Genomic DNA, 23,505 nt, shown 5'->3' with positions numbered 1-23,505 from the left:
GGCCAAGCCGGCCTGGAGGCCTGGGCACCTCAGACCCTATCTGTGAAGTGGCAGGTGCACGTTGCGTGACGCTCAGTAATTGAATGTAGATGTGATTATTTTCCCCTTTTAAAAAAAGCGCAGTCTTAAGCTTGGGGCCAAATCCCTTTTTCCACTTGGAAAAGTGATCTCATTTTCCATGTACCATGTTTAAAAAAACACACACAAAAAAAAACCTCTTGTAGGATTAAAAAGAGAGAGAGAAAACAAACAAATGCTCGCGATGCATATTTGAAGGATGGTCCCACATGTGTAAAAGTATTTGGCGCGAGGTCTCTGGACCAGAAAGTCGGTCTGATATTGAATCCATATGACTCGGCAAACAGCATTTTATGGTCTTTCATCTTTTTTTAAGTTTCTGCTTTGTGAGTTAAAATTAAGGTTGTTTTGGTTGTGACTAATCTCATAAAATCTTTTTTAAGAAGGCATTTTATATGCTCAAGCCTTGAGCATTTCTTTGCTCTTTGAACTATTATTAGTAGGACATTAGTACGCTGCAACCTCAGCATTGGGAGAAGCTGCGGGGGAACCGGTGCCAGGCCCTGGTGCCTACTTCCTCCACCCAGGCTGCTCCCAAGTTGCTGGGCATGGAGGATGGGGCTGCCCAAAAGCTGCAGGTGGCTGCACCCTTTCAGCTTGCCCAGGAGATGGACTTGAGGTCCCTCGAGAGCACTGTTGTCCGGCACTCGGACTCTGACCCCTGCTCTTTTAGCATATGTTTTCTGGACCACACAGCCCGCTGATTACATCACGTTTTCACTTTTTAGCGATTTGCTGTGATAGCAAATAGTTGCTCTGAGAGTCTGTTAGAATTGGCACCTTATCTTCCAACAGCTTCTCGGTGGACCCCAGCATTGCCCTACCTCTGCCCAGATCCTGGGGATGGGCTGCAGGGGATGGATGGAGTATCCTGCAGGGTCCCCCATCCTGGGATGTTGTTGCTGACTCCTGATCAGGCATGAGCCGTTGTGGTGACAGCACTCCATCCACTGAGCACCTGCGAGAGCCAGGCATTGAGCTTTCCTGGTTTGTCTGAGTGTGCCCCTGTCCCACCTGGGAAGTGGATGGTGCCAGCCCTGTTCTCCCCGCTGAGGCCCTGAACCCGCATCCTCCATCACTACCAGCCCCAGAGCCTCAGCTGTGCCAGGGTCTCCCGAGCTCAGGGTGGGAACGATGTATGCACGAGTTCCCGTCAAGTCCAGGTGAGCGGGAGCGCCGGGGTTTCTGAGATGGAGCACGTTGAACCATTGCAGGACGGCCGTGAGATGCAGGCTGCATGCCAGGACACCATCTGTTCTTTTAAAAAGATTTCCCGCTCTGAAGGTGGCGGTGCATTTAAGCCTCCCAATGAACCTCTTTTATCCAGGCAGAATGGCAGGGAAGAGCAAAGTGTTGAAGTGAATGTCATTTTTACCTCGATACCTCACTTCTTGAAAATGCACTCACTGTCTTACTGGTACCCCTATCGTCACAGCAGCACCATTCACAGCAGCCAGAAGTGGAAGTAGCCCAAGTGTCATCAATGGGTGAATGGAGAAGCACAATGTGGTCCTTCCATGCACTAGAATACTGCTCAGCTTTAAAAAAAGGAATGAAATTCTTTTTTCTTTTTTTAAAATATATTTTATTGATTTTTTACAGAGAAGAAGGGAGAGGTATAGAGAGCCAGAAACATTGATGAGAGAGAAACATCGACCAGCTGCCTCCTGCACACCCCCTACCAGGGATGTGCCTGCAACCAATGTACATGCCCTTGACCGGAATCAAACCTGGGACCTTTCAGTCCGCAGGCTGACGTTCTATCCACTGAGCCAAACCGGTTTTGGTAGGAAGGAAATTCTTATATATGCTACATGGACCTTGCGGTCATTATGCTGAGTGCGATAAGCTGATCCCAAAAGGACACATCCTGTGTGAATGTGAGACCCTTAGAGTTGTCCAGTTCATAGAGACAGAAAGTAGGAGGCCAGGTAGCAGGGCTGGGGAAAGGGAGCGTGGAGTTAGTGTTTAATGGGCTCAGAGTCTCAGTTTGAGACGATAGAAAAGTTCTGGAGATGATGGTGGGTATGGCTGCACAGCAATGTGAATGCTAGTGCGCTTGATGCCAACATATGGTTAAAGTGGTGAGTTCTATGTTATGTAAATCATACCGCAATTTAAGAAATTTAGTTTTAAAAGCTGTCATAAAAATGCACGGCCTTGTCTGGGTTGGTGGTCTGAGGGACACAGAAATCTGACCATAGTGGGTCCCTTCGTGGTCACAGGTGCTAACGGTAAAGGCACTTAGGAACAACCTCCGGGCTGGGGCACGTGGAAGAGACAGTCTTATTCTTAAGTAAAATGTCTCTGAAGTGGCCCAGGACACAGTTGTGGGGAACATCCACACTCGATGATTGCCAGGCAGGGGACGTGAGCCTTTGAGCCCAGGGCTGATCTATTTAGGACAGTGGTCGGCAAACCGCGACTCGCAAACCACATGCGATTCTTTGGCCCCTTGAGTGTGGCTCTTCCACAAAATACCACGTGTGGGCGCGCACGTACAGTGCGATTGAAACTTCGTGGCCCATGCCCAGAAGTTGGTTTTTGGCCTGGGGGAGTCTATTTTGAAGAAGTGGTTCTAACGCCGAGCCACACTCAAGGGGCCAAAGAGCCACATGTGGCTCTCGAGCCACAGTTTGCCAACCACTGATTTAGGAGAACGCCCAGATAATGCAGCTTTTTGCACCCTCCACTCAGCCTTCTTCATGTCCCAGAGTCTGACCCAAATGCCAGGGTAAGAGCTGTGTCCTGTCTGCACTCATCAGAGCAAGCAATTCAGGTCTTTTTGATAAATGATACGAACAAATAAATTTCAAATGTTTCGTAGGTTTTCCCCTAAGAAATACTGTGTGTCTGAGAACAGAGGCCTTGGGGAGACTGTGGCACATTCACAAGCACTGGAATAAGGAGGCCTCGGCAGACACTGCACATCCCACTCCACTCAGAGACGTTAGGACAGTGGGACCAGGCATTCTCCGTGGAGCCATACAGAAATTGAAATGACAAATGGCACCGTCTGTGTAGTTCCCGGAGACACTGTGGCGGACGCCTCTGTTGCACGGGTCAGCTTCCCATTCTTTAGAAGCACATCGGGGTCCAGGGAAGGGTTGCTGATAGTGGGCTTCGGGATAACTTGTGGTCATCGTCTCTGGCTGGACCATTGAAAGCAGCCACCACAGCTGCAGTGCCGCGTGAGCTGGGATTTCTTGTTCAGAAAACTCAGCATAGCGTCTAAATCACATTGTGAAGTCACTGCCCTGGGGTTTGCATCTCTGTGCCAGGGAAGTCATCTGAACCATTGAAATTAGGCAACAAGCCCAGCCAGAGCGGGGCTCAGTTGGTTGAGCATCGTCCCATTCACTGAAAGGTTGCTGGTTTGTTCCCGATCATAGCACATACCTGGGTTGTAGGTTTCACCTCTCTCTGTGTGTGTCTCTCTTTCCCTCTGTCTTTCTCCTTTCCTCTCTCTAAGAATGTCCTTGGGTGAGAATTAGAAAAGAGGAGAAAAGAAAAGAGGAAAGAAGAGGGAAGGGAAAGGAAGGGAAGGGAAGGGAAGGGAAGGGAAGGGAAGGGAAGGGAAGGGAAGGGAAGGGAAGGGAAGGGAAGGGGGTAATAACTCTGGATGGCACATTTCCACTCAAGGATCAACCAGGGACTTAGTTTTGCATCTAACAGCCACCAGTCCTGACTGCCTGGGGTCATCTCGCTTCCCAATAGTTTTCAGGCTGGTTTTAACGTCTCGCTGCTTCCCTCTCCAGTAGAACTGTATTTTCTTGTGCACCGTGGCCTTTCCTTTCTGAATGATGCCTTCATGGTTGACGTGTTGGAATGAGAGAGCCATCAGGCCTCACTCTCTCAGTCCACGTAACCACCTGTCCTAGATACATCTCTGTAAAGGACTTTCCTTTCCCCATTGGCCTGAGCCAGCGCCTTCACTGAAGACTGCTTGTCTGTCCTTACACCATGCAGCCTTCGTTACCATGGCCCTCGAGTCAGTCAGGAAGACTCTCAGCATAAGTCCTACAGCTTGGTTCTTTACCAGGATTGCTTTTGCAAGTCTGGGGTCCTTTGCGTTTCCAAATAAATTTTAGAATTAGATTGTCAATTTCTATAAAAAGAAAAACTCTACTATAATAGGATTGGGATTGCTTTATATCTATAGATTAAGTTAGGGGAACTTTCCGTCAGGAACTTGCATATCTCTCAGTGTGCTTAGGTCTCCTCTCTGCACTGTCATTGTTTTCAGCATGTAGGTCTTGCACATCTTATTAGATTTTTTTTCCTAGGTTATTATTTTTTTAATCTTTATTTCATCTAGGCCTGAAGTCATCTTTGTGGGATAGTTTTGATTACAACTTCAATTTGTTTAATAGATATTGGTCTATTTAGATTTTCTAGTTCTTTTTATATGACTTTTCTTAGTGTTTTTCAAGAAGTGTGTTCATTTCATTTAAATTGCTTACTTCATTGAATATCAGTCTTACTATTCTTTTAATATCTGTAGGGTCTGTAATAATATAGTCTTTAAAACTCCTGGTGTCAGTAATTTGTGCTTTCCTTGATCAAGCTTGCTAGGGGTTTACAATTTTATTAATCTTTTTGAAGGACCAAAGTTTTATTTTATCAATGACCTTTATTATTTGACTGCTTTAGACAAATTACCTTGAGTTTTACTCCTATTCTTACTTTTCTTTTCTTCTACTTACTATAGATTTCATTGGCTTTGTTCCCTAGTTTCTTAAGGGAGGGTTTTACAAGTTTCCTTTTTAAACAGTCATTTTAGGCTCACTGGGACTTCATGTTGCCTTTCTGCTTATAAATAATTGAAGTTTACCAGTTTCCTGTGTCCTCATCAAGTCGAGGGCATGGATTGTTCAGCTCTGCTTGTTCCTGTTGTTCTCCATCATTTTTGAGATGTGTGGGGATTGGATCGTGATGTCTGCCATCATCTTAGGCTGCCTAGAAATACCCAGTATCAGTAATTTAAAAGCTCTTAGAAGTTTATAAACCCTCATGGGAAAATTAACACATGACCTGCATGGACAGTTTAACGAAGAACAAGATACCAGTGACTGTATGAAATGTTTTCAATCTCTTTGATAATGAAAGAAATGAAAGTCCTAGTAATGGTAAAATAATTTATCACATCAAATTCACAAAGGTTTAAAAAAGAAAATTAAAAAAGAGAAAAGACCCAGATTGCCAAGAATTAAGAGAAGTGACTATTTTGATATATTGTGGAAGGCCACAGACTTAATGACAGTTAATGTAAGTCTCTAAATGTCTGTGTTTTAAAGATACAAGTTGAAATATTTATGAACTCCACTGACTGGGTGTCTCAGCCTCCCTTGCCTCCAGCTCCTGCGCTGGCAGAATGAAGTCACAACTGTTCCTGCCTCGTGGAAGCGACGTGAAATTGAATGAGACATTCCACACAATGCCTGACACCCCTGGGTACCCACCAGTCTGTGCTGTCCTTACTTTATCATGGTGATGGCAATGATGGAGAAGATGATAGATAGATAGTAGATAGATGATTGATAAATAACTAGATTATAGATAGATAATAAATACATAGATGATTGATGGTATGTAGATGATAGATAGATAGGTAGATAGAAGATAATAGATGATAGATAGATGGCAGATAGATGATAGATAGAATACTCACTGGTCATGCAGTTAGGTCCTATGCACATCTTCACTAGTAACGATTCTGGAAACCACTGCAGGATGGTCAAGAGAGCTTGCTTTGCAGATGGAGACTTTAAGTCAAGTACAACAGCCACATCCCTACTTTTCTCCACACACACAAAGTCCACAATAACTATAGGTATAACAGATTTAATCATCATAAAAGCATTGTGAATAACACAAGCAAATTTAAAATCAAGATGAAATGGATGCATTCTTACAAAATATTTTAAGATACCAAAACTTATCTATATTATAAAGAGGTGATATGCAAATTAGACTGGAACTCCGTAATGGGTCACGACCAGACAGGAGGAGGTTGCACACGCAGGTGAGGCCCAGAGAGGAGACGGAGACAGAGGCAGGGCGCCTGCCCGAGCTGGTGTGGTGGCTCGAGTGGCCCTGGAGTGGACATAGGCAAGCGGGCCGGGGGACACTGTGAGTCAGGAGAGGGGTCCAGCCCCCAACGGCGCCATCTGGCCTGACTCCCGTGGTGGACAGACGTGGATCCCAGCCCCCCACTGGATGCCTCCTCTCACAATTTCAATTGCATGCTGGGCCTCTAGTATTTAAATAATTTAAGCCTGAATATGCTAACAGCCATTGAATAAATGACATAGTACTAAAATCTACCCATTTTTACTAACCATCTCCCCAGAATACACCTAAACTGGATGATCTAAGAGGTGAGGTGAACCAAACTCTTAAGAGACACATGAACCCCATCTTAAATAAGTGGGTCCAGAAAAATGAAAGCAGGGAGAGGGGGTCAACTTATGTATGATGATTATGTGCACTTGACCCCCCAAATTAGAGAAGTTTACAGTCTGACTTTTCCTTAAATATGGAATACATTTATGAAAAAACTCCCCAGTGAAATGAATCAGTTCATAGCATGTAAAGTTACGATCAGATATATTTACCCCACGTGTGCCAGTGATTCTTCATCGTGAAATCTATCCCTGTAAGTCACCACATTAATAGACTAACAAAAATGTGTGAGGTTATTTTTGAGTAGGTACAGAAATATCACTTGATGGAGTTCAACACTTTTTCATGATTAAAGCCCTTTAGAAAAAACAGAACACAGTAAAGATGGTGAACGAGTGAGGAAGTCACACAGGTGAAATGAAAGGCTTGTGTTTAGTTTCAAGTACTGATGGTGTGTCATCATGTCCTGATGACGTTTACTTTTTATAGAGTAAATTTGTAATCATTGCAAGAACAATAACCCAGGTCTTGAGCCTCATAAACCATGACCAAATGCCCATGTCATCTGCTAACTGGGGACATGTTGTAAAATGGTCATAAATAAACGGACAGTAAGTACTACTGGGGATTATGAATGCGGACTACAAAGCAGGGGAGAAAAGGTTGAAAACTCAAGCAAAATGAGGCTCGTAGTAATTTATTTCAAGTGATTGCATGAATGCATCTTGAGGCCAACTGGGTTTTTGTTTCTTCCAGTCCCTGGACGGCTTTGCTCTGGTGGTGAGCGCGGAAGGGGTGATATTTTATGCATCAGCGACGATAGCGGACTACCTGGGCTTCCACCAGGTGAGCAAATCCTCTCTCTGCCATGTGGTAGGTCCCTATACCTGTAAATGCTCATTCTTCAAGGTTCAAACATCTCCAAAACCATGCTTTCTTTATCACAGGGGTTTTATCAGTTAAGCATTTGTCTGGGGCTCAGTCATGGCAAGAGGTGTGAGGGTGTCCAGGGTGTCCCAAATCTGAACAGCAGCAACGGTGCTGACTGTGGCACAGCCCCCACATGCATCATGCTCTGGAGAGTCCTTGCCAGCAACATTGACCAATGCCTAAACACCGGGACAAAGTGTGTTCTGGACACGTCCTCTCGGGTGAGCAGATAATCCATTTGGAATCTTGCCGCAGACCAGCCAGGGGGGTGGTTCCAGACATTGGGGCCAAGAGCTGCGGCCGAGGCTCATCACAGGCTGGGACCCAGAAGGGCAGCTCCTCTAAGAAAAGGTGCAATGAGAAGTCCCCCCAAAACCCAGGAAAGGCAAAGGGCACTCCTCTGCGTGGCAAGGGCACTGGGCCCTGTGACACTCCTGAGACGTGTCCCCACACCAGCCCCGCTACAGAGGAGGCTGCCTAAGGTGTTTCTCTCTTGGCTGCACTCAGCCGTGTGTGACAATACACCCTGTCCATATCCTGAGATGAGTCTCTCATTCCTGGGACAATACAAACACCAGGCGTGGCCAGCTTAGCCCCAGTGCCCTCCCTGTCCACTGTCTCCTCCTGTACATCACAGAAGCTCATTTACACAGTGCTGCTCACCCCTAAGTGGCCAGTAGATTGGTGGGCACGGTTGGGGTGAATGGCTCCCTAGCTGGTGGACAGGGCAAGGAAGTGGACAGGACTCGAATCCAGCCCACAGTGGTGAAGTCTTAACGGACTTCCCCCAATTGCTTCTGCAGGGCTGAGTCTAGAGACACGCATTTGGTTTCCCTTTTTGTGCTGTCACCAAGAGTTGCACCGTGAATTCCTTAGCTGCTATTTGGAGGTTTTAGTGAAGATGTTGGCTCGGCGATCAAGGCAGGGGTCCTGTAGAACAGCCTTGGTTCCAGATCTGAACTTGTCATTGGACCTTTGTTTTATTGGAGCTTGGCTATTTCCCTCCAAGAGTTAGAAGTTAAAAAAAAGTTTTGCCTTTTATTATAAGGAAATTGTTTCCAAATGCCATTAAATCAGGCATTGACTCTAATTTATGCAAAATATTTCATAAAAATCTGAGGACAGCTTTGTGCTATTGTGAGCTCCTTGCGCAGAATGATTTACAAAGTCGGGATCCAGATTCTTTCTATCACAGCCTGAGCCCATTGTCTATCTCAAGCCCAGTACTTTTTGTGGTGAATACATGGGTTTAGGTGTATATTTCAGTCGCCATTTTTTTGATGGAAGAAGTTGTCTGTCCTCACACGGGGCAGTGGTGGGGAGGCCGTCCCCGTGTGAGCCAGGGCTTCTGTGGAGTGTGTTGACTTTGCACGAAAAAGTAAAGATAACTGCTGGCATGAGGATTTTGTTCAAGTAATGCTTTTATTCTTAACTCCATAATGATGGTTCAGAGTTAAAATAACGGCTGCTTTTACTTGATCAAAGCCATGTTTTTGTCTATTTGAATAATTGTTATATTATTCTCTGCCTTCCTTGCATTTTTCCCACCATTTACTTCCCTTGACCTCACGTCCTAGGAATCAAGCTCTAGGAGGTTAAGAAAGAAGAAGGGCGGTCAGACGTGCCACACTAATTATTACAATACAGATCCTTGTTTCCTCAAACTGAAAATATTCACATTTAATGTCTTCAAATTGGCCTTAGTCAGGAATGCCTTTTCCGGTTTTATTATGCCCTTCTCCGAGGTCATCTGTCCCCTGTTTTGGTTGAGCTGCAGACTCATACCTTGCATGTTAATTCCACACATTCCTTTCGTTAATAACTATGGTGTGGCAATGACAAACGGCACCCACGGAGACCTGTGGGCGGCCCACTGCCTCCTGGGCTCTGTAAGGCTTGGGGTCACTGACTAAAACTCATGAGGGAATAATGGGAACCCAGTGAGAACCATGACTGCTCAGTGCTCAGAGGTCAGCCTACTCTTCCTTAAACAAAACCATACAGGGGGAAATGCCATCTGTCTGCAACAGGATGGGAAAATACCCAATCCTCAGTAAGGACTCAAGAATATGAAACAATCTTTAAAGAAATTAAAGAAGATCCAGATAAATTGACTTGGAAGACCCAATCTATATATGTAAAGGGCTAAGTGACCAACCGTCCATCCATCTGACCATCTGACCAACCGACCTGCCAGTACATATGATGCACACTGGCAAATTAAAAATAAATGTTGACTCGCGCATGCGCGATACATATAAAGCTCTCCCTGGTGCCAATCGCATTTGTGTGTTTCAGTCTGCACTGTCAATTGTGAATTTGGTTGACACTTTTATTATAGAGAAAGGGCAAATAGCAATATTAAAATATTTCTTCTAATTAATTTCCTTTCAATGTGCATGAATCTGTGCACGGGGCCACTCTTAATATCATAAAGATGTCCGATCAAGTTATAGAATTAATGACATTGCCACAAAAACTGAGCAGCTCTTCTGGAAAATGGCAAGCTAATTAGAGGTGCATAAAGCTAAGGTGATCTGAGCAGGTTAAGGGAGGGACTTTGGGGACCTATGATCCTGGATATAAGACTTCCTACAAAACTCAGTAGTTAAGAGATTATGGCCTCAGTGCGAGCACAGACAAATAGACCTGCAGGGGAACTGGCAGTCAGAGCAGACAGGTGTGCACACATGATAAGGTGGTCCTGCCGATGGTGGGGAAATGGTCAATGAATGGAGCTGGGTGAACCAGATCTACTGGCAGGAAAACAAATCTTGATTCTTGCCTCACACCGTACACAATACATATTAGGTGGATGTAGAAGTTTCTAGGAGATAACAGAGCAGAAGTAGGAGATCTATGGGGAAAGATTCCTCAGGACAAAATCCCATCCTTGCGGAAAGATTGATGAATTCAACTGTGTTAGATCCGTTAGGAGAGCGGGAAGGCGGGCCAGGGAGTGGAGATGCTTGCAGTAGAACACGCCCGATAAAGTCCTGGTGACCAGAACAGACAGAGAACGCTGACAAGTCAGCATGACGGCTCCATGGAAAATGGAGAAAAAAGACGCAAATGGCCAACATGCACGCACACACACGACACGTGTACACACACACTCACATCTAAAGACCAATAAATCTGTGAGATGCTCAATTTCCTTAGATTTCATGATGTGCAAATTAAAACCACACTAAGAAACCATGACACATTTGCCACAGAGGCTCAAACGAGAAGGGCTGAAGTGCCGAATGCCGGCGAGAATGGAAAGCAACTGGGCTTTTGCACTCTCCACAGCGAGGGTGTGACTTGTGTGCTCACTTTGAAGAGCTGTTTGGCATCATCTCCTGAAGCTGAACTTTGGCCTCCATGCCCGAGTAATTCCACGCGTGGGTGTGCTCTCAGAGACAACAGGCCCAGGCAGGGAACAGCCCAAATGTCCGTCAGCCTGAGAGGGATTTTGCCAGAGGTGGGGTACCCATACAGCAAAATTCATACAACGATGGGGTGAAACTCAGTAGTTAAGATAGTATGGCCTTGGTGGGTGAATGAACAGGCACACACGTGGGTGAATGGACAGGCACCAAGGAGCACAGCACACAGTGCTCCACTTACGAGCAGGCCAGCATGCCCGCCCCCGGGAAGGAGAGAGTGAGAGGCCCACGAGGTGCGGTGGGTGTCCTGCTTGCTGATTGGGCGGTGGTTACCCGGGGAACTCAGCACGCTGTATATTTATGGCATGGTACTTTCCAGCCTACAAGTTATCCTGGAGTCACAAAAGTGTATTAGGAAAACATCCCTGTGGGTACTGCACTTGATAGAGCCCCAGCTAAGGTGAGAGCCATCAGGGGAGCTGGAAGCCACCAGGTGAGACAAGAACCTTCGGGTGAGGTGGGAGCTGCCAGGTGAGGTGCGAGCCAGCAGGTCTGAAACTGGAGGGGAAGCCTGGTGTGTCCCCTCCCACCAGGAGCTGGTCTCTGCCTGTTGGTCCCACATTCACATCCAGAGCCCCTGACCCTGGACGACCCTGACCAAGGGCAGCACCACTTCTGACCTCTGTGTCCACTTCTTTGTGTGAAAACAGTCTGTTTGGACTGTGGGTGCACAGAGATTGGGGTCCAACTCTGAGTTACGATCACATTCCTGCTCTGCCTCCCTGAGGGTGTCTTATTTGACATTCTGGCATCCCAGCCGGCCTTTGCCAGAGTTACAGGAAGGAGAAGTCATGGGAGATGTGTACGGGCCCTCGTCATTTATCAGTAGACTCTGAGGACGTTGTCACCGACAATAGCCACAGTCTTCATGGTCCTGGTTGTGGCCTCTGTGCCCCAGACGGAGGCTTCCCAGTGTGGACCTGAGGCTGCAGGGGTCGGCCTCTGTGCTGAGCAAAGGGAGGACAGAGGACCAGAGAGAGGACTGTGGTCGGTGCATCCATGGGGCATCCTGGAAGGGGTGGGCGGGGCCTGGAGGTGCCAGGAAGAAGGAAGTCACTGGCCAGGAGGCACTGGTGCTCCTACTTCACCCCCAGGGGTGATTTCCTAATGAACTTTTGGCTGCAAAGTGCCCAAAACCATACAGTGTGATGAGTTTCCTGAGTCCCTGAGGCCGGAACCAATTTAGAAAAGTGGGTATCTTGGCTCTCGAAGATATTTGGTCTGAGCCGCGCTCTGCCTCCGAAGTCACCGCCCGGCAGTTGGTTGGAGATTGGGGGGCTCGGTGTTCCACGTGGCATGGCCGGTCCTCCCAGGGAGGGAATGGCCTTGAGGCCACACTGCAGTCTTTCCTGTGGCCTTACCTTCACAGATAGGGCTTGCTCCAGAGAGTTGGATGAGGTGTTTGTGAGGCAGTCATCACTGGGGACCGTGTGTGACTCCCTGGGGCAAGGCTGGGGTAACTGGTCTCGGGGGACTGTGTGTAACTCCCTGGTGTAAGGCGGGGTAACTGTTGTGATGTTTCAGACGGACGTGATGCACCAGAACATTTATGACTACATCCACGTGGACGACCGCCAGGACTTCTGCCGGCAGCTCCACTGGGCCATGGACCCTCCCCAGGTGGTGTGTGGGCAGCCCCTGCGCTCGGAGACAGGTGGGTCTCAGAGACTGGGAGCCCGGCTTGTCAACACTCGGACTGCCCGGGGAAACTGCCACCCGACCTGCATCTCCTTCCCTTCGCATGAGTGCAGCGCCCCCTCTTCCAGAGACCTCCTCCCGCATTCCTCTTGCCCCTCCAGACGGCCCACAGGGCTCTCAGGCTCCCGAGCCTGATGGCTGATGGCATCTCTGTGCTCGGCCAGGGCCTGGGAACCCCTCCCCAAAAGGCTGCGGTGCTTGTCCTCCCCCAGGGATGCAGTCTTCCAGGGAATTCCTTTGGCCCCATTCGATTTACCTTAGAAAAGAAAGAAGCCTCCAAAGATGGTTGTTGGCTCACAGATGTGCCCCTTGCGGGCAGGACGCCCTCCTGGCAGAGCCCCACCAGACCCAGAGCGAGGCCCCTGCCCACTCAGGACATGCCCGGCAGGCGTCCAGCTCCTGCGGGGGCGGCAGGGCAGACTGGCGAGCAGGGGAAGCGCGCTGGGCACGAGGAGACAGGGTGCCTCCCCCTGGGGCCCAGCGCGGGGAGTGAGTCTCAGTAGTTCTCCCCAGAAGTTGTAAACGATTCAAGAAAAGTTTCCAACACAGCCTCACGCAACAGCATAATTTCCTCAGAAAGCTGAGTGGAGAAAGCAAACCCAGGTACTGACATGCAAGCCTGTCCTATCAGGCTCCAAAGGGACAGACTAAACAGCCGTGTGTCACTCGTGCAGTCGTACTGACGTGACGTGTTTCTTTTTCTTAATCCTCACCAGAGCATTTGTTTTTATTGATTTTTTTTTTTGTATTGTGGGTGCTTCCCCCCCGCCTTTTATTATATAGGATTTTATTGGGGTGACATTGGTCTACATGGTCATATAGGTTACATGTGTGGATTACTCATTTACAAAAATCTGTGTATAGGACCATATGCCCACCACCCAAAGTCAAATCTTCTGACACAGAGAGAGGAGGAGGTAGGGAGAGAGAAACATCGATTGATTGCTCCTATACTAGCCCCAACTGGGGATCAGACCCATAACCTCAGCCTGTGCCTTGAAAACCCACAACCTGTTGGTGTATGGGCTGATGCTCCAACCAACCGAGCCACCGAGCAAGGGCTGAAGTGACGTTTTTAAAGGCAAAGGACTGTGAGCACATTTGTGGGAGCAGCTGTCACTGTGGGGTCTTTGGGACCGGATGGGCGGGAGCACAGGGGATGTGTCACATGGTGATAGCTGGCGGTGGCATGCAGAGCCTTGCTTATCAGCATGTTTTTTCCGTTTCCCTGCCCCTGCCCTCGGGCTCCCACCCCCACCTGCGCCCACCTGGGCAGGAGAGGATATCATCCTGGGGAGGCTGCTCCAGGCCCAGGAGGGGGCGGCCGGCCCCACCGAGTACTCGGCCTTCCTGACACGCTGCTTCGTCTGCCGCGTGCGCTGCCTGCTGGACAGCACCTCGGGCTTCCTGGTGAGTGAGCGGAGCAGGTGACGTCGAGTGGCCTGCGTCCTGTGGCGGAAGGAACGGAGTGGGAAGTGAGGGGCCGGGGGGGGGGGGGGGGGGGGACTGCATGCGGTTCTCAGTGGGACTGAGTGATGGTAGGTGGGTGAATGAGAGCGAACCTGAGACACCTGCGACCAAGAGAGAACATGACCCGGCTGACGTTTTAAAACTCTGCAGTAGGTCTTACACTGCACCGAGTTTTAACTTGTGTTTAGTTGTACCCTTATTTCAAGTTCATTTGCAAAGATTTCCCCAGGACACCCGACAAGCACCCGAGACCCCGAGCCTGCCAGGCCATTGGGATTAAGCTCTTCTCTTGCAGATACATACTGTGTCCGCACGTCTCATGTTTGACTGTTTCCTCTTCCAGTTTCTCCCTGAAGGGATGAAGGGAAGGGAGGAGATGTCCTCAGAGGGGACAACAGAGCAGAGCACCTAGCTGTGCCAGCCTCTGTCCACCTCCCCGACTGTGTTCCAGAGCCTCTGTCACCTCCCCAGCCCAGTCCCCACACTCTCCTCGGGGTCACAGCCTCCCTAGAAGCCCAGCACTCCCATCCTTGGACAACAATTCAACACCAGACCCTCTGACCCCAGCGCCTTTCACCATCAGTGCTGCAGGGCAGGGACCTAGGTTGGGGGGTGGTGAGGGCTCTGGGGCTCAGTTCCCAGCCCTGCCTGGGTGTGTGCACTGCTGCCCCCAACCTCTGCACAGTCTTCTAGCCCCACCTGGCCCCGTGCCCCAGAGGAGTTGTCTCCCCCTCCTGGACTTTGGGCCTCTATCTGGGGTCTGTGTCCCCACCTGGACTATGAGCCCCTCGGGGTCCATCTCCACACCTGGGCTGTGGCCCTGGGAGGCACGAGCCCCTGGAGTTCGGTGTTTGGTGTTTGGCAAAGCCCCGGAGTGTTGGGCCAGAGCTGGGCTGGAAACTTCTAGCTGGTGCTCAGCATGCATGTAGGAAGGGAAGACGGACAGAGGACGGTGGTGTGTCTGTGAATCCGTCCTCTAAGTGGCTCTGGAAGAGGGAGCCATCCCCGCAGACCAGTCCTCGGGCGCCGCCTACTGGCTGGCTGCATCAATGCCTGTCTCACTGAGCGTGTTTTGCTCCAGCTTTTCCAGCTCAGAGCCCTTTGAGCCACTGCATACCCCCACCCCCAGCCCAGCCCCAGACCTTTGGGAAATGCACACAAACACCATCTCACATCAGAGCTGCCCCTCGGCCCTGGGCTGAGGGCCAGACCCCCTCAGGACTCGAGACCCTCGGCATCACTTACTCAGACGCCCAGCCCAGGTCTCTGCAGGCAGGGCTCAGAGCAGAGGCTGCGACCAGCCGGTGGCTGCAGTTTCATTAACCTTTTCCTCTTGGCTGTTGTTTTGTTTCTGCATTAACAATTGTCTTAATAAAAACATTGTGCATAATACAAATCCAGTCACTTCAAAAACAGTAGAGAATGAAACTAATTTTCTCCTTTGCATTTACCTGCTTCTTCAGATGCCACAGCCCCTACACATGTCCCTTCGGGGGTGTTTCCCCAGTTTCTGGCTCCCCTCCCCCCGATACCCCGCCTTCTCTGCTCCATCCTAACCACCGAGGAAGCAGAGCCGCTGCTGGGTCTGGGAGACCCTCCCCTCAGGTCCCTGTGTCCTTCACGCTCACAGGTGAGGGTCGGCTCGCACAGCCACACACCCGTGAGTGCACACACCAGCACACACTTGTCAGTGAAAGGAGGTCACAGAGGCTCCAGAGCACCTGGGAATCCCTCGGAGGCCTTGGGGCAGTTCCTGTCCCTCGGAGGCCAAGCAGGGAGAAATGCTGGTGCCTGCCTCCCCCGTGACTGAGGATAAGGCTCTTGTCCGAGTTCCGATCCCCGAGGACATCATTGCCACCTCCTCTGACCATGTCGCTAATCACTCTGTGAACGCGTTTCTGTCCTTAAAACATCAGACGATGCAGTTCCAAGGAAAACTCAAATTCCTGTTTGGCCAGAAGAGGAAGGCGCCGTCGGGAACCGTCCTGTCCCCTCAGCTCTCGCTGTTCTGTGTCGTGGTGCCCGTGCTCCTGCCGTCGGTGGCTGAGATGAAGATGAAGGGAGCGTTTCTGCGGACGAAGCACAGGGCAGATGGCTCCACGGCGATGGACACGAAGTGAGTAAGCCCCTCGGCAGCCGGGCTCACCATCCCAGTGCTCAAAGCGGAGTGCCTGGCATGGAGCACTTTCTACTACATTTTCTTCATCTTCGGAAAGTGAGAGAGAGAGAGAGAGAGAGAGAGAGAGAGAGAGAGAGAGAGAGAGAGAGAGAGAGAGAAATGTGGTGTTTTTAAGCTCACATATATGGGAGCAACCACTAGCAAAACAGAATTGCTTTTGTGGACCGTGGCAGCAAACACTGCCTCCACCATTTGTTCCTAAATCCTCCAGTTCCAGGCAAGCCCCAGCGGCCACCTGCACAGCTGTCCCTCTGAGGGGGGCCAGGTGTGACTGTCCACTCCTCATCAGTACCCACGATTCACCTCTGATGTCTTCCACGACCACTCAGAGTAGGAGTGGGGAGTCTTTTTCCTGCCAGCGGCCATTTAGATATGTATAACATCACTCAGAGGCCATACAAAATTATCAACTTAAACATTAACCACTATATTTGGTCCAATATTTAATTAACTCACCCTCATGCCTCGGCAGGGCCAGACAGAATGATCTCGCTGGCCTCGTAGGGCCTGCGGGCCAGGGGTTCCCCACCGGCACGGTGATTAGAAAATCCTACAGCAGACACAGTCTGTGAATGGAGCGCTCCCACTGTGCGCTCTGCTTTCTCCAGATGCTCGTTCTCATGTCCATGCGCTGCGGTGTGGTCTGCCTCGGGGCTGCCGTTGGAGCCGCTGCCTTCACGGCAGGAACCCCCACCTTGCTGCTGCTGGTCTCACACGTCTGCCCTGAAGGTGGCTTTCAGCAACACAGCCATGGGCCCGGGGCTGCCCTCTGGGTCTCTGATGCGCGCCAGCATGCTAAGACATCAGTTTTGTGGAGTGATTTTAAGTGAAACACATATGTCTTTTTATTTTTAAAGATTTAATATGTCATGACACACAAGAGAGAGATGACAGAATAGCCCATGAAAACAGCTATAGGTGTAAGTGAGGAAGCAAACTAAATCGGGAAGGAGTGCTGAAGGACAAAGGTTATTGTCCAAAGACCAACCCACTGTGCAGATCCCATTACAAAGGACTTAATGTCTGGTGGGGGGGGGGTGAGTCTGTACGCACCTGCTGTCTTACCACCCAGACGAACACCCTCATACTCTGAATTATTTTCCATCTTCATTTGCTGTCTTCGGGTTCTCTGTGTTTTTAAGTCGTTGTGGCCTGATAATTATAATTAAAACCACATGGTGACTTTTCTGTATATGTTTTTTCCAACCCTACAAACAAGAGAGGAAAATTCTATCCTTCCCATCCCCTTAGAGTGCAAGCTGGGCTTCTGCCTCCCCCTAGTGGTGCTGTGAATGCATGGGGTTGCACACGTAATGCCAGTTGAGTCAATATTAGGTGTCATATTGTACAGAATTTCCTTAAAACTCAGAATAGGGAAAGACAAAGGCCCTCAGAGAGCGTTGGTTCTGTTCAACATCCTAAGAAAGGAGAGAACAACTGCCTCGAGCTTCCTGGTTTGGGAATTTCCAGCTGCTCTGAATGGAATTCCTAAACCAAGGTTTAGTTCAGGCGTCATGTTCGCGTCCCTCTGAGCTGAGACAGTGGAAGGTGCAAACTCAGAGAATCGGAGGCCCTGAGGGCTGCTCTGGATGTGTTTTGTGGTCCCTGCAGATGCTATCCAAGCTCTTCACAACTTCCTTGACGGGTTTGTGACACACCTTCATGCCTGATTGTACATGGATTCTGTATGTGTAAATCTATCTACGTATTTGTGCTCCAAAATCAATACCCAGGGGCCTTTGCAGTCATTCACAGTCATACCCAGAATGACAGATATTTGAGTTGTCCAATGAACATGTTCCAACTGAGAGAGACAATTCACCTCTTCCTCTGATCTTTCCTCTCCCTTCTGTTGTCCCTGTTCTCTTATCTCTGTTCTTAGCCTCTGCCTCTCACCCTTGTTCTCCTGTCTCTGTTCTGCTACAGAAATGACCAGGGGGTGGAGAGGGGGTCATGGGACAGCAGGGCAGGAAGCTCTGGCTCTGGGCTAGCCAGGTGGGTGGGATTTGAACCCACTCCTGCCCCTGCTAAAGAGATGGCCTCAGGCAAGACACTTAACACTTTTGAGCCTATATTTTTCTTTATTTAAAAAATATATTTTTATTGATTTCAGAGAGGAAGGGAGAGGGAGAGAAAGACAGAAACATCAATGATGAAAGAGAATCGTTGGTGGGTTGCCTCTTGCACACCTCCCATTAGGGGTTGAGCCTGAAACCCAGGCACGTGCTGGACTGGAAATCAAACTGTGATCTCCTGGTTCATAGGTCAATGCTCATCCACCGAGCCACATTTTTTTCTTGAAAATTAATTTTAAAAACTATCTGGCAGAATGCGTTTCCTCAGGCTTAAGATTCTGCCTAAGTTCTGTGATAAGTGTGTGTTTGTGTGTGCATGTCCGTGTGTGTGTGCATGTGTGTGCGCGCGCTTAGGAACGATGGCTCAGTGTTCACTAATTTAGTCGCTCTCGGTGACTGTGTAGAGCAGGGGGTGTGGGACATCCTGCCCATAGGCTGTATAAGACCCGAAAAATCATTTGGTCTGGCCCTGTCGAGGCATTAGGGGTGAGTTAATTAAATGTTTGACCAGATACAGCAGGCTAATGTTTAAGTTAATAATTTTGTATGGCCAGGGAATGATGTTATAAATACCTACATGGCCCTTGGCAGAGAAAGGTTCCCCACCTCTGGTGGACAGCATAACTAGCGTCAATGACAAGAATTCACTGTATTTTCATTCTGGCCATCCAGAATACAATAAAGGCACTGACAAGTCATCCAGTGTGCAGGTCTGCTTTCTGAAGCAAATCCATTAGGCCTTTATTGGCCTAAAAAATGACGCGAATTGGAATTTTTAGCCAATCTCTAGCTGAGAAAAGACTTTATGACCAATACAAAGTAAATATGTACACAGATAATAATTTAATTTAAAAAAAAGTATGAGTCACTGTTGTGTCTTCCCCTACTAGCCATAACTGTAATGCCTGTCATGTTGTTAACTTCCACCATCAGCACATGCCAACTGCATATTATTTTGCTATTATCTGTTTTCTGCAGAGCAAAAGCCACCAGGAGTCTGTGTGTATCAGAATTGCACGGAAAACCCAATTACTTAGCAGGTACTTTTGAAAGTTCACTATGTTACCCTTTTTTATCATTATTTTAAAATACGTTTCCATTGATTTCGGAGAGGAAGGGAGTGCGAGAGAGCAAGATAGAAACATCCATGATGAGAGAGAATCATTGATCGGCTGCCTCCTGCTTGCCCCACACTGGGGATCGAGCCCACAATCTGGGCATGTGCCCTGACCGGGAATTGAACCATGATTTCCTGGTTCATAGGTCGATGCTCAACCACTGAGCCGTGCTGGCCGGGCAACTGTCACCCTTCTTAAATGGTTAAACTGTGTCAGTGTCCTTTGGAGGGCTCTCCCCACTCCCGGGAACCGTGGCATGCTCCATGGAAGTGCTGTTTGGAGCGAGTGAGGCTGGGTGGCGGCCAGTACCCCGGGGCTCGGGTCTGCACCGTTCTGAGGGGCCCCAGGAGCCGTGTCCACGGAAACCAAAGCTGCTCTTTGGTCCCAGGTGCTGTTCAGGGTACCCATGACACCTTTCCCTTGTCTGCATCCCAACAGGAAGAAACGGTGGAGAAAACGGCATTTCTGTGTTCAGGGCACAGATGGACGCCTGCCGCTGGGCCCGGGTTCCCGCCAGGGCCACGTGCCTGTGCCTGCGGGGTGGCCCCGACCTCGTCCTTTACCCCGAGGAGGCCGCCGGGTAAGTGGTGCCTCTGTCCAGCCCAGCACCCCTTGAAGTCACAGCCGGGTGTCAGGAAAGAAAAGAGCGACTGGTGGCCTCGAACATGACGGCTCAACCTTGCTCTTAGTGGGACGTGCAGATACACACGGAACACACCCAGACATGCTTCTCACCCTATAAGTCCATCATTACACATGGGGGGGGGGGCGGGGGGGCCTGCTTGGAGTTGGGGATGGGATTTCTGTTGGCCCTGTAGGACCTTTGGACTTGCCTGTAGTCTGGACCCTGGGTGGCTGCCTTCTCTGCCCTCCCCTTTGCATGGAAACCCTCTGCCGTCCCCCCCTCCAGACCCTGCCCCTTCTCTGACACAGCTCTCCTCTTGGAGGCCTGGCCTGCTGTGTGGTCTCTGGACTACCTCACCCTCCCAGGCACCACCCCCCGTCACCACAGATGATGCCACATCATGCAATATACATGCCAGGACCTGACACCCCTACCTCACCCCACCCCATCCCACCCCGGCCTCAGAGTTCCCCCTGGCACCCGGAAGCGGTGGGAGGGTCATGCACAAGAAGGGAGGTTGCTGACACTGGCTCACGGGCTGCAGGGTTGAGAGCTGCAGGGTAATGCGGGTGCAGACTGGCTCAGTCAGTGCCACCCTAACTTAGAGCCCTCCCCTTTCTTTGCCCTCTCTCTGCAGGGACTGGGGAGGAGAGGAGCACGGGAGGGTGCCCAGCGGCGGCTCCGGGGTGAGGAGGAGGAGGGAAGCACACGCTTACGACTGCTGCTTCGAGACGCCAGGACCCACGAGGCAATTGAGCTGGACGGCAGGCAGACACGGTCAGGACGGCCCCAAGCCAAAGCTGGAGCCCAGCAGGAGTGACTCGTTCCCTGTGCATGCCACCTCCCGGGGCTCCTGTGTGCCCTACCCCAGCGCCCCAGGCACGGTCCCTGCCTTCCGGAATCCCCCCGGCGCTCACCAGGCCCCCGGTGCCTATGCCGGCCAGCCGAGCAGAGCCTTGCAGGATGGCGAGCAGGGCCCGGTCCACTCTCCCGCCAGCGGCCCCTTCCCCCTGGGGAGCCTTGAGAGCCAGGTCCCTCCGCCTGGGGTGCAGTGCCTCACAGTGGGGGGCTATGCCACCCAGGACATCAAGTTGCCGGGTGTGCCCATGCCCCCGGAGGCCCCGTGCAACCCCATGTTGTCACTCAATGTGCCCATCAAGATGGAAAATGACTCTGGGTCCGAGGATGCAGCCGATGGCTACGCTGTGTCCCCAAACCAGGTGTGGCTGGGAGCCGGTGACGTGGCTAAGAGACAGCTGGTCACCTTCCCTACCAGGATGCACCTGAAGACAGAGCCCGACTCCAAGCACCACCTGTACTCCCCGCACCTGGGGCATGGCATGCTGGGGGCTCCCCCCAGGCCCGGCAGGGAGCTGGCCCCCTTCCACCCTGCACACTTTGTCTGCCTGGAGCGTGGGCATGGCCCTCCTGAGCCAGAGCCTCCCCCCTGCCTGTGCGTGCGGGGCCACCGCCCTCCCACTCTGGGCTGTGACTGCAGAGCTCCGGGGACCGCACCCATGATCAAGCTTGAGCCCTTGGACTCACCCCCATGGGCCGCTCACAGCCAGGGTGGGGCACCCAGGATGCTCCCCAAAAGTGTCTTGGCGACACTGGTGCCGCCCAAAGCCTCTGAGTGCTCTTTTCTGCCCTGAGCCGGGCATTGGTTCAGTGCATCTGCTCCCCTCCGATGTGCTGTCGGCTGGGATGGCAGGTGCAGGCCACAGCCTCTCTTCCGGGGTGCTCGGCAAGGAACACAGGTTCAGTCCTCTGTTATCTGGTGGCAGATGCAAGCGTGTATTCTGTGTTTCGTAAAATATTGCCCAAGTTCTTAAATGCAAAGTGGTCTTAAGTCTGTTCAGGTATGACGGCATTTCTCTCCGAGGGGCTAGGTTTTTCAGGAAGCGGCCACAGTGAGGCCTGTGGACCGGGTGGGGCTTACTCCAGGCTCAGGAGGTGGCAGCAAGCTCCGGGCCGACTGGCAGCCCACGGGGCATGAAAGCTGTCGAGGTGACGTTCCCTGCGGCCCCACACCTGCCTCCAGCTCCGGGTCCCTGGGGATTCCGCGGCCAGCCAGGCCTTTCGGCTAGAACTCACTCAGCTGCCGGTGACCGTGCTCCATTCACGGAAGGAATCTAGGAAGTGCCAGGCAGGAGGCATCAGGTCCTACAGCAAGTGGTCTGCGACCCGCAGTGGAGTTTGAGGCCAAACTGGAGTGGAGATTCACGGGGTGATGTCCAATTCCTTCTAGAAGCCTCTCTGCGTCTTTGAATAGGCCTCTGAAGATGGTGTATGCTCACCTGTCTCTTGGTGCAGCATGTAACCTAGAGTTCCCGGAGTCTGGGTTTGGAGGTAGAGAGAAGTTGAAAACGTGGAGAAAAGAAACAGGAGATTGCATTGTCCCGCTGTCTTGCTGACTGGCCACAGTTTTTCAAATGAGGACTCCAATCACCATCCCAGGAAGAGTTGTTAGAGAAAAGCCAGGCAGGTATTTTTTTTTAAGTGGAAGGGTAATACATTCTGATTACAGGACATTTGGATACAAAGCATAAATCAAAAAGTGAAGGTGACCCTCAATCCCCATCCAGAGTAGGCTTGTGGCTGATGGCAAAGTTCCAGGGGAACCCCAGAGCAACCCACTGGGGTCTGAAAACCAACAGGCAGGAGGAGGCCACAGCAGGGAGGCCCTGGGTCTGGGGTCTGCCTGTGGCCCTGCCTGTACAGGACAAGGACACCTATCTTTAAAGTCACTGCAGCTGGCCATCTCAGGAGGTGGCCGGAGTCCCTGGTGAGGTCTTGCTGTTCCATCTGGAAATGCTGCTCTCAGGGCGGGTGTTTCTGTCATCGGTGTCTTCGAGGTGTCAGTTCCTGGGTTAATGCTGAAACTGTTTGGTAAATGCTACCCTGAGGACCAGCCACTCTGAGGGCCACCTACTTCCCCTTCTCGCCCCACGTTGGGCCTGTGTCCTATTTACCCAGCTCTCACACGGGGCGTAGCACACCTCTGCTCTCTGGGTAGCTGTGGACTTAATGCCAAAGACAAGCAGTGGAGTTTCAGAATTTTCCTGCTTCTTTCTATTCAAACTGAGTGCCTGCTCCTCATCACGGGAAGCATCTCCCCCTACCCCCCAACCCCGCTCCCCAACTCTCAGAAGTAGCCATCCACTCTTTGTTCTCCTCTCATTTCATTCAACTGAGGGGAAGCAGGCCACTGCCCTTCCCCACCCCAGAATACAGCAGATATGTGTAACTGGAAGAACATGGGACCAAAGAGATGGAATTCACAGACATCATGGCATTTTGAGGAGAAGCCTTTCCAAACACACTCATTGGTCCCTGCCCGCGAGGTGCCTGGGCTGCCCCATCCTGCCAACATCAGTGCCCATGCTGCCCCACCTTCTCCCTAACATTCAGATGAAGCCATCTGTCCACATTCTCTTGGACCCTCTGCATCTAACTCGTCGCCGCTGGGTGGACAGGTCACGCCTGTTGATGTAGA

General features: G+C 50.7%; 1 protein-coding gene across 2 annotated transcripts in view; it reads left to right on the top strand.

Moving 5' to 3' along the window:
• Positions 1 to 23,152, top strand: part of AHRR (aryl hydrocarbon receptor repressor) — a 68,055-nt gene extending 44,903 nt beyond the window's left edge. Inside the window, exons 5-11 of one of the 2 annotated variants that reach the window (XM_084880608.1) lie at positions 7,240 to 7,329; positions 12,369 to 12,498; positions 13,819 to 13,952; positions 15,929 to 16,128; positions 19,245 to 19,306; positions 19,823 to 19,964; positions 20,647 to 23,152. In XM_084880608.1, the coding sequence (XP_084736734.1) occupies positions 7,240 to 7,329; positions 12,369 to 12,498; positions 13,819 to 13,952; positions 15,929 to 16,128; positions 19,245 to 19,306; positions 19,823 to 19,964; positions 20,647 to 21,661 (1,773 nt within the window). In that variant the 3' untranslated portion in view covers positions 21,662 to 23,152. The remainder of the gene's footprint in view (positions 1 to 7,239; positions 7,330 to 12,368; positions 12,499 to 13,818; positions 13,953 to 15,928; positions 16,129 to 19,244; positions 19,307 to 19,822; positions 19,965 to 20,646) is intronic. The other variant, XM_084880609.1, reaches the window with a different exon arrangement.
• Positions 23,153 to 23,505: the final 353 nt, after the last annotated feature.

The sequence above is a fragment of the Pipistrellus hanaki genome (assembly GCF_964339955.1).
Source record: "Pipistrellus hanaki genome assembly, chromosome: 4".
In the NCBI taxonomy this organism is placed as follows: Eukaryota; Metazoa; Chordata; class Mammalia; order Chiroptera; family Vespertilionidae; genus Pipistrellus; species Pipistrellus hanaki.
The sequence above is the reverse complement of the archived record's forward strand: the minus strand, read 5'-3'. Positions and strand labels throughout refer to the sequence as shown.